General features: G+C 38.7%; 1 protein-coding gene across 1 annotated transcript in view; it reads left to right on the forward strand.

Annotated features, from left to right (window-relative positions):
- Positions 1–3,440: 3,440 nt before the first annotated feature.
- The window catches only part of RAC3 (Rac family small GTPase 3), a 64,220-nt gene continuing 55,651 nt past the window's right edge, over positions 3,441–12,009 (forward strand). Inside the window, exon 1 of the mRNA XM_053705676.1 lies at positions 3,441–3,661. Within this exon, the coding sequence (XP_053561651.1) occupies positions 3,627–3,661 (35 nt within the window). The 5' untranslated portion in view covers positions 3,441–3,626. The remainder of the gene's footprint in view (positions 3,662–12,009) is intronic.

A 12,009-nucleotide genomic window follows, 5' to 3' on the forward strand; every position in this document is an offset into this window, starting at 1 on the left:
TGAACGGTTTATTAGGATTTGACATCCAATCATTAACAATAGGATTTTTTATATTAGTATATCGACGAGTATGTTTACACACGTAGTTAATACACTTCCCTGATGACGAATGATGTGTTTTGCCCTATTGCCTGTAATGTTGTCCGTGATCTGACCAATGACAACCATATTTTTGACTGATATGAAGCGCTCATTAGACGCAAGAGTGTTTGATGGTTCTATGACGCTTGGTAGTGCGAATGCTATAGAGTGAATCTTCTTTTGGGTATATGTCACGCTTTGGATAGTTTACTGTTTGGATTGTGGGAAGGCAGCCACATAAACAATAACATTATTCCACTTTGTTTACAGATTGGATAAAACACACCCCTTTGATGTAACACTCATCACAACCAATCACTAATAATTGTTCTTTATGACACACTCGGATCTGACCAATCATGGATTCATACACATGATTGACAAGACTAAGCTAGACATGCGCAATAGGAATTGAAGGACGCTATGCTTTCTAGTATATGACGACATCACACTGCAAGTAAGCTAATTAAGACTGAATGGTCTATGAAGTTACAACTGTTAACCATAGGATTTTATACATCAGTACGAACAAAAAGGTTATAATAATCATTGTGATGTGTGTCACTAGATCGTGTTGTTATTATATGAACATGCCTTAATCTTATTCATTGGGTCAATGCTGTAGCTTGTGCACAAACTGTGAGTACATAATGATGATCGTTTGTACATGTACTTGTGAGGGAGTTTTGGTATTTGATCAAACAATATCTATCTACTGAGTTTGTTTCATGAATGAGATTTGTGTTATAGGTCTATGATAATGTTGATGTACATCTGGGATTCTTTTGCAAATGAATTTGATTGGCTATGAGAAGGTTGATAGCCCCTCCTCGGCCACCCCCAAACCAAATGTTACCAATTATCCTAATTATGTTTGTTATATATAGCAAGTGTTTGTAACCATTTTTATTAAGCCTGATGAAACAGCCACTGGCTGAGAAACGCGTCGCTTGTGGTTTTTATTTGTTTTAATAAAGTAATTTTAATACTTTTTAAACACTTGCTGCTTTATCTGGATCTTCTGTGAATATTTCTGGGCCTCCTGAATCCTCTTGAGGTCTGGACTTTCCTGTATGCCTCTGAACTAAGTCTGTTGGGTGACTGAATTGATCCCAGCCTGCCCTATTAGCATCAATGGAGATGCTACAACAAATGTGAGTGCAAATTTTTACACCTTGTTGTATATACTTTTGGCTAAAACAGTACTAGGCCATATAGGCACTTTCTGTTTTTTATATATCTCCACTACAAACCCCACACTAATCGTAGGAGGTCGGTCTTCTGCGTGACTGTTATAGATCCCAGACTGCTTCCACAGCACCACGTGAGGTGCTTTAACACGTGAGTGAAATTGCTATATATTACCAACATTCTCTTTGTTCAAACAATATTGGGCCATGTGGCGCATCTGTTCTCTTTTGCTCATATATTTTGTGTTTGCACATATTTATAAAAAAAATCTACATTTGTAGTTTCTTATTAAATTGTATATTTTATTTTTTATTTTTTCTGACGGGATCACTAGATTATTCCGTCACAAAGCTAGGATAATCAGAATTTTAGGGTGCTAGATTTGGTGCCATATTTTATGATCAATATCATTTGGCTGAGGCACGCTTGAACTTTTTCCTTTAGATGATGTCCAATTAGTAGAAAACAAACCAAAGCTGGTGAGGCCAAGATTGTTTTTATGGAGGAAAAGTTTGGTTCAGAATTTCACATTAAAATGCATAGATGCTAGGGTGCCAAGTTTGGTGCCATTTTTTATGATCAATATAATTTAGTTTAAGCTAGATTTAACTTTTTCCTAGAGATTTTGCTAATAAATTGAAAACAAGCAACAATGGGTGAGACAAGATAGTTTTCATAGAGGAAATGCTTGTTCCTCATTTAGAATTTCCCATTGAAATGCATAGATGTTAGGAAGCCAGGTTTGGTGCCATATAAATTATGATCAATACCATTTGGCTCAGGCCTGAATGAACTTATTTAATTTAGAGTGATGCCCAATTAGTAGAAAACAAACCAAATCTGATTTACTTTTAAGGGGAAAATGCTTTGTTCCATATTTAGAATTTTTCATTTAAAAATGCATGCATGCTAGCTATGGTGCCAACTTTCATGATTATCATATCAACTTTGCAGAGTGTTGTTTAGTAAATAATGAAAAAGAAGCCGGATGAAATGGCAACGACTTGATTAAAGTGAAGTTCAATTTCAAACAACTGCGCACCACCCATGTATACATTAACCTTTCAATATAATAGTCGCTTACTTTTTTTTACAGAAAATGGATATGATTTCGGAGTTATTTATATATATATTATATCACTCTTTCTTACCTTTACCCCTCTCCCGGTCTACTTCCTTATTTCCCTCAACTGACGTCGCGATCGTAAGAACAAGCTGACGTCGTCACTTCAATGCTCGTGCACAAGAACGGATGCGATATGCGCATGCGTATCCTGTCTTCATTCGCGCATGCGTAAAAATTTTCGTTCCGTTCCGCAGTTCATACAGGATCAGAGTATCGGATCGAGAGACACAGGCTAACACGCAAGCGCAAGTCATGCACGAGCATGACGACAAACGAGACAATCGCTGTTATACGCATGCGCGAAACTGTGTTATGACACGGGGAAAAAGGGGCAGGACGCTCCGGGAAGTGAAGGGATTGGAAATCAAATTCTGAAAAAATGTCAATCAAAAGGCAAACAATGTCGGGCGGACAATTGTGGGAATACGGAGGGTAAATTAAAATTAAAAAAAAGAAACGTTAGCGATTATTTAGAGAGTTTTGATGAATGAACATTATAGTTTTTTATTATGATAAATTTAATTATGTAATTGAGAGCAGCGGACTTGAACTTCACTTTAATACGCTGGGTTAAGAGGAAGCTAACGTCATCCTACGAATAAGAAGCTTTTGCAAGAGCGTTTTGAGACACCCTAAAATATAGACATAGTGCTGGCCTGTGACACAAATAAATGCAATACGCTCCCAAATTAGACGTATATGACATAGTACAAAGACAAGTACAAAGCCCTTATGTTGCAGGTAAAGCCTTTCTAAGACAAAAAAAAGAGCAGAACAGACATCCAACATCGAATCTCGGCATATCGCGAATGTTCGTGAGTGCGCAGTTCTCACCTGCGCGTACATTCAGGTGCACTGCGCGAGCTTAACCTAAGTAGCTGAAATCCTATAATGTTTCCTTCGTCCATTTCCGTCAGCAGGCAGCCGAGCTACCCCTTCGATAATTTCCGTCTTACTTCGTAATCTTTCAGCGTCCCCTCTCGGCAGAATCTCCCACTTGTCTGGAACAACAGGCGTTCCCCCCCTTCGGTTGTTTCCGTCATTCTATTGCATTATCCCGAAACTCCTTCGTTATTTGTCGTCTTTCTTCGGAATCATCAGGCGTGTGATTCGGTAATTTCCGTCCCCAGTCGGCCGCTCTTGCCTCTCCTGTTCCCGTTATCTGTGGTCTAGTCCTCCCGCAGCTCCAGTTTTTTCTCGGTTCAGCGGGTCCGTTTCGCCCAGTAACATGCAGGCCATCAAATGCGTGGTGGTGGGAGATGGGTGAGTGAATCGGTAGATATACGGGCGATGCTATTTCATTAAAATACAGTGTTAAAATTTCCCTGTATCCACCCTGATCCTGTAACCACCCAGTGTATTTATATTGCACCGTATCCATTCTGTTAATTTCTATTACCCTATACCAGTCCTGTGCATTAGCATTACATATATACCCTTTTCATTACATTACTCAATGTTCATGTAATGCATTATATCATCATAAAGATTCAATGTGCATATTTTATTTCCTCCTCTATGCATCTATTTGTATTACTCTACCTCCAACCACTTAATTTACATTAGTGTCCCATATTCAATTAGAACATTCATCTCAAACTTCCTCCTTTTATCATACCCAGTCCTTTTATAAAAGCATGGGCACCTTTTAATGTAAACTGCTTCACACGGCAGTACATTATAATGTCATCTATTTATTTTTCTATTGCTCACCCAGTTCCATATATTCTTCCACTATAGTTGAATTATCCCATATCTACTTATAGCATTTATATTACCCAATACATTGGGCAGTGCTTTTGGGATAGGTTACAGTCTAGAAGGATGTATAGTTCAGTGAAATTATATTTTAGTGGGGAAGGAAACAAGAAGTCTGATTAGGTACTACAAGTCTTGTAGATGAGAATGGGAGGAAACAGGGAGGAGTAGATCATTAGTTGAGTAAAGGGTGTTTGACATAAGAAATAAATGCAGAGCTATAGGGTGTTGGAATGTTTGTCTTTGTTTACATGGAGGCAAGAGTATGCAGTGGCAGAAATGTAGCTTCAGATTATGAATGTGCATCAGCCTGGTTGATGATATCAGTAATGATCAGCAGATTGGTCAAGAAAGGCTTACAACACTTATGCATGAGATGATTGGCTAGATTAAAATTTTGGTAATTGGAGAAAAGTTTATAGATGTTTTAAGTTTACCTGGGTGGCTACAGTCATTTATTAAAAATGCACTATATATAATGTCATAACCATACACAGACAGCATCTATAAAACGTTTTAATAAAATGCACAGACGCACACCCTAAGATACAATACAAACCCACAGGCAAATTTCAAAAAGGGCTTTCTTAAAGGGAGATTAAACAATAACATTTCGTTGACATTCTATCTAGCATATATTTAGTATTGACAAAATTAGTGTAACGTTTTAGTGTCTATAAAACAATGGGAGCTGCTATGTTTTAACTTACGTTACTTTCTCTGGTTTGGTTAATTAGGGATTTCAGAATGTAATTACAGGAAAAGGGGACAAAATAAATAATATTCTATTTATCCCTTGGCCTCTTGTTGGCGCTGTATTCACTTCTTACTACTTGTGCATATTTTTTGGAGGTTGGTTAGGATCTCTGTTTGGATACAGCTTGGGGATTACCTTAGCGCTTGTACAAACACCCTTTTTCACTATTGACAAAATAAATAATGAAAGTATATTGCAGGTCTTTATATATATATATATATATATATATATATATATATATATATATATACACACACATACTACACACACAATTTATCATTTTTTTGTTACCATCTCTCAGTGTTTAATGCACCTTTAATGCAAGATTTTTATGTGTGTTCCCTAGAGTGGGAAACAATTGCAAACGTAGATTGTGGTCAGTGCTTATTGTATACAATGGACATGTTGAGAATTAAGTTTTCAGTTAGAAGACTGGCCTTTGATTTGTGATAAATTTTGAGATTGTGTGGTATGATTTCAAGAGGTAGGATTTTTAGAGAGGATTTAAATCTTTGAAAACTGGAGAGGGAGGAATCTGGCAGAGAGAGTTGTATAAGATATGCAGAACTAGAGATGTCCTGAAGATGTGAGTTGGTGATGACATTGGCCTAAACAGAACCAGGTCAATGATGTTGACCAGGGGCGTATATAACTATAAGATGAGAGATATAGTGGGGTGTGATACTAAGGAGGGCTTTGTACTTGAGGGTAACATTTTCAGATTGATCACAGAGAAGCAACAGAGGTGGATACACCTAGCAACAGCATTTATAACACACTGGACTTGGGAAAGTTTGTTTAGAAGGGTGTTGCCGTAGTAAAGACATCATACCATGAGTGTAGACCAGAGTTGTTGTTTTTTTTCTTTCTTTTCTTAAAAAAAGAAGCAGCTTCATAGGTTTGGTATCCTGTGTAGAAGTCAGAAATATGTTGTTCATGCTTTATATTAAAAAAACAGGGATCTTGATAATATGTGGAAAAACCTAAGTTGAAAGAGCTTGTGGAAGAACATGTCAAAATTGGTGGTATACTATCGAAGTGAAAAGAAAGCTGTTATGTTGCTAAGCAATCAAAGCCAAAGTGTGAGGCAGATCACAATAAAAAAAGATGTAATAACCCATATGGGTGTAAGATTTAATTAAATATAAGAAAGGGTAAATTAATTAAATTGTATAATTGCACTCTCACATCATCAACTCAATTTGTCAAGAAAAGGCCCTGGTTCCGATGTGAACACTATTATTCTGCTACAAAGGGGTTAAGGTCCATTTTATTTACTGCATAGATACAGCCTAGCATTTAAAAAACGCTAACGTTTACCATCGTTTTAAGCTTAACCCCTTAACGACCAGCACTGTACCCTGTATGACGCAGGTAGTTATGCCCTTAAGGACCAGCGACGTACCCTGTACGTTGCTGCAGTCCTGGGCTTTTCTCTGCCGCAATCTCACTGTAGAAATAGATTTGCCACTCTGTGGCCCTCTCTGCATCGGACAGCGGTGGTCCAGTACTTAAGAAGGGGGTGACAATTGTGGGGTGGGGGATGGAAGAGAGCTGTTTGAGAGGGGTCAAGGAGGGGTCAGGGTATGGGATGTGTCATGTGGGAGGCTGATCTCTACACTAAAGCTAAAATTAACCCTACAAGCTACCAACCTACAAGCTACCAATTAACCCCTTCACCTCTAGGCATATACAAGTGTGGTGCACAGCGGCATTAAGCGGCCTTCTAATTACTAAAAAGCAATGCTAAAGCCATATATGTCTGCTATTTCTGAACAAAGGGGATGCCGGAGAAGCATTTACAACCATGTGTGCCATGATTGCACAAGCTGTTTGTAAATAATTTCAGTGAGAAACCTAAAATTGTGAAAAAGTTAACAATTTTTTTTTATTTGATCGCATTTGGCGGTGAAATGGTGGCATGAAATATACCAAAATGGGCCTAGATCAATACTTTGGGTTGTCTACTAAAAAATAAAAATATAGTTTTGATAGGTAAATATAAAAAAGGCTCTATTTCTGTTTAAAAGTAGTGACGGCAAAAATGCTCTGGTCTTTTGGGGAAGTTTTTGTCTGAAATGCCCGGTCCTTAAGGGGTTAAAAAGAGAGTCACAGCTAATTTTTATGCATGGTTTAAAGACAACTTTTTGCCAGACACACAGGTGTATACACTCATTTTCTTAATTAGCTTCTAAGAAAAATCCTTTTTTGTTTCAAGCTAATTGATCTTGTTCAGACTAATTGTGATTAATTTATATTTTTGATGTATTATAACCGAGTAAGAAATCTACATATTCAATTTTCAAGCTTTTCATATTATTAATAGAGAAATTATTAGCAAATATGTATGTTACAGTATTTTCATAAATGTATATCATGCTATATAGCAACTGAATTAACGCTTCTTTATAAAATGAATCATGGGAAGTTAGCCTTCAGGCTACAAATTTTTAAGCTGCTTTTGCAGTTTTAGAGGTTGTGCGGAACAGGCTTGTATTGGTGAGCCTGCAACCACAAATTTAAGAAACAGAAACTGCTTCTTTCACCTCTCTGCTACCACAGATGTGGCAATATCAATAACACCAACAATGGCTTGTTTGGGGTGATATCCCGCAGTCGATTGCAGAAAAGGGGGGGGGTGCTTTGCGCAAAAAAAACCCTTTTGCAAAACTACATTTTGACAAGTGATGCAAGTGACTATTGCAGACTGACAGGTTCTTTACTTGCGAACCTGTTCATATATATACTGTATATAATATATAAACAAAGTAGTAGTCGGTACTTGCTTGATTTGAGTGATGAATCAAATAAATTCCTTGATTGCATAATGTGTAACGTTTCACCGAAAGATACACATTATGCAATAAAGGAATTGATTTGATTCTTCTTTCAAATCCAGCGAGTATCGTCTGCTACTTTATTTCTATGCTGCATTCTGGCACCCCGGTAACTATACCTATCTGTGTTTGTGAGAGTGCACATTGTATGTGTGTGTGTGTATATACATATTAAATGATGTTTGTGATTTGAACCAAGCCTCATTACTACACAGGAACCCCAAACCTACAGATGAGAGGGATGACACAACCATCAATTTCATCACCAGCTATACTCCAGCTACTACACAGGTTGTAAACATTCTTAGGAACAATTGGCATTTAATCAGAGATTATCATTCCCTTCCGTTTGGAATGATATCTCCCGTTAGAGTTGTTGACAGGAGTTGATCGAGCCTAAAGACATTACTTATGAAAACTGACCCTTGGTGCAGTGACAAGACATGGCTAGCGAAATCCAAACCTGGTTGCTACAAATGTGGTAGCTGCGTCGCCTGCAGCTCTTTGATAACAGGCCCAAAATTTCACCATCCGGATTCCACTAAAACATACATGATCAGGCATCGGTTCACCTGTACATCCCAGTTTGTTGTCTATTTTCTTTCCTGTCCGTGATATGGCCACTCCCCTAAGACGCGGAGGTGATAGAAACAGTGAACTTCTCTGGTGTGAATCAAAATGGATTTACAGATTAAACACTCTTAGTCCTCAGGGTCTAAATGTACAACTGGACTATTCCCTGTTCTATTAATCTTACAACCATATAGTTTATCTGTAAATATTAATTAAGCCCTGTCTCATCTAACTGAAGCCACCAAAAGTTGCTATTGCATATATAATTAAACATTTCTGAAATGCCGTTGTTTGTACTACCCACACCAACCTGTTGTATTAGATGTTTGCCCACTTTATGCAGCTGTTTGCCTGGAGCTGATTATAGTGTAAAGCTAATTTTTTGTAACATTAGTAGGTGGTTTGCTCTCTAATTACTCCAAGTGTGACACGTATGTAGCTAATTCGTGCCTGTTTATATGTTTTGATCTGAGGTCTAAGTATTCAGATTTTATTTAGGTCTGGTAGTGTGCATATTCTATCTTGGTGAATCGCGAGATTGCCACTTATGGCAGGTTGTTTTGGCGCAGTGATGGTTTTTTCAAATACTGGTCGGGTGTGGGAAATGGTTTCTTGTACTCTTTGGGGGATTGAATTTAATTAATTTCTTCTAATTGAATATTAATGAAATAGAGCGCTATGATTCTAACATGCTCTGTAGATTGAAGTTCTTCACTTACGTACAACAGTTTTGCTATTTACCTTAACACGTTGAAAGTGTAAGGTTTCAGTGATTGTTCATTGGCTACTCCTGTAGTCACGTAATTTATGGTATTTAAGCCTCAACAGGTGGTTTGTTCAATACACGCTTGTTTTCTAATCTGGGAGTTCGGCTACATAGCCGTCTGAAGGTATGCAAAATTCCCTGTACTTCTTTATTTTATAATATTTTGGTTTCACTTAATGGATTCATAGGTTTAAAACGTTCGCTGGTGATATGTTCAGGTGTTGATATTGCAACAATAGTTTGTGGATTTTTGTTTTTCTTGTAACATTTACTTATATGACTAACAATGTAGTCATTAAAGTGGGTTGTTCTAATTTGGCTTTATGACACAGATGCTAGATGTATTGTGTTAGTCTTCTTACGGCGTGTCCTTCTGACTTTGTTCCAAGCTAACCTATAGTGATCGGTCATTCACTGCTGTGTAGTTTCGCGGCTCTTGTTAACACAGCCTGGACAGGCGGCTGGTCCAAATTGCATGTATGCACGGCTTTACAACTGGCTAGAGATATGTATTGTGGGCTGAGGTTTTTTGATTTGTCACAACTTGGTTTTGTAAGTAGCATGTTCATTTGGTTAGTGAACGCCACTCCGGGATGCATGTTAGCAGTTATATAGTAATTATAGCATGTTTTTCTTCCTATCATCTATTTATCCGATTTACAGTGTATTTGTTATTTTGTGTGAAATTACTAGTCGCTTATGTTATGTGCCATACTTATGCACTACCGGTGTGGGGTGAGTTTTACTGCCTAAGTTATATTACTATTGATTCTTATTGTTGGTGTTGTAGTTTGAGGCACAGCCGTAGTTAACGCTGCACGGGCACTCTACTAATGACGTCTAATTATCATATTCTGTGCGGTTCACGGCTCGTTTAAAATCTATGCTTATGATGCATAGTCTGTGTACTTTTATGTATAACAAACACTGAGTTGTCCGACATGAACGTCATTGTGATGCCTGCCTGACTGAATTACTATTTAACCTTATGTAATTCTTTTTGAATTGGTGCACCGTTGCACTGTGTATGTTGAACATCGTTTTACTCCGATTTGGGTACTTTGGATAGTAATATTTTAGATATGCCCCTGGTTGTGGTTGTGAGTTACTAGCTTGTTGTTAGGCCTCATGCATTTTCTGTCCTCACATATTGAATACATTGCTAAGTTAGTTTGGTCCTTGATCAGTTCATTACTTTAAAAGTTACCCTGGTAGGTACATATTTGCACCCTAGATTGCATAATAACATGATGTGAGTAACTTCTGGGATGCTAGAATCTTGGTTTCTAGGTAGAATGGAAGAACTATTTAACTGATAATGTTTTTAAGTTGTGTATATAAAGTTTGGTGTTGGGTATTACTGTTGTTTGTCCTCACGTATTGTCTATTATACCAGTTTTGTTTTATGTGTTCTTTTTAGACATAACATGTCCTGAAGAAGGCTCGTAAAGGAGCCGAAACGTCGACAATGCTTTTTTGATGTATGAATAAAGACATTGAAAGTGAATCTACAAACCCTGAGAGTGCCCTTCTTGATCTCTCTCTTTCTCTCTTTCTCCTCCACACACACACACACACACGGCATGTGCATAAATTTCACAAACTAATGCCCAATATGGCCAAAGGCAGCGGCATTCATTAATAAATCCAGGGTCAGAATAGACCTATTATATATAGTCTATTCTGACCCTGGATTTATTAATGTTAAAGTTCATCACACAAATATCTGTGCAAATCCAGATATTTGTGTGTTGTACTTTAAAGTGAATGTAAAGTTTCATCAAGTAGTGTCCGGTTTTTAAAAATACTATTAAAAACAGGGGCACTTTCATTGATGAAACTTTTTACATTGCACCATATTTGTAGAAATACTTACCTCTTTGTCTTGAAAGTCGGATCGCTGATGATGACGCTTCCCCCGCCTGTCGCAAGCCTCTTCCTACATCAGAAATGACGATTCTGGCCTTTCTCCAATCACGGCGTTGCTGACGTAGGAAGAGGCTTGCGACGGGCTGGCGAAGCGCTGGAGCGGCTTTCAAGGCGAAGAGGTAAGTATTTCTACAAAATGGTGCAATGTAAACTTTCATCAATGAAAGTGCCCCTGTTTTTAATAGTATTTTAACCCCTTAACGACTGAGGACGTGCAGGGTACGTCCTCAGAAAAAAGGCAGTTAACGCCTGAGAACGTACCCTGCACGTCCTCAGTGTGGAAAGCAGCTGGAAGCGATCCTGATCACTTCCAGCTGTTTTCCGGTTATTGCAGGATGCCTCGATATTGAGGCATCCTGCAATAACATTTTTTACCCCTCCGGTGCAGAGAGAGCCACTCTGTGGCCCTCTCTGCACCGGACATCGATGGCCGCATTCGTTGGTGGGTGGGAGCTGAAGTGGGAGGTGGGTGGGTGGGCGGCCATCGATGGCTTCTTGGTCAGAGAGGGGGGCGGGATCGCCGGGGGCGCGCGTGCACGAGGGGTGGTGGGCGGGCGCGTGCACGGGGAGGGAGCGGGTGGGAACCACTTACACTACAGAAACGGTTTTTTTTATTATGGGGAGAAAGGAGGGATAAAATCCCTGATTAAAGTCATCTAAGGGATCTGGGAGGGGGTGGGGGATTAGTCTTGGGGGGGGGGGAAGCTACACTGCAGAAAAACCAAAAATAAAAAAAAATAAAAACATTTTTACATGCAAACAGACAGCTGCCAGTACCCAAGATGGCCCCCAATAAGGCAGAAGGGGAGGGTTAGAGAGCTGTTTTGGGGGGGGGGGGATCAGGGAGGTTGGGGGCTAAGGGGGGAATCTTACACAGCAGCATATGTAAATATGCTATATATAAAAAAAGGATACCTTTTATTTTAGTACTGGCAGACTTTCTGCCAGTACTTAAGATGGCAGGGAGAATTTTTGGGGTGGGGGAGGAAAG

This window comes from Bombina bombina, chromosome 1, assembly GCF_027579735.1.
Source record: "Bombina bombina isolate aBomBom1 chromosome 1, aBomBom1.pri, whole genome shotgun sequence".
Taxonomy (NCBI): domain Eukaryota; kingdom Metazoa; phylum Chordata; class Amphibia; order Anura; family Bombinatoridae; genus Bombina; species Bombina bombina.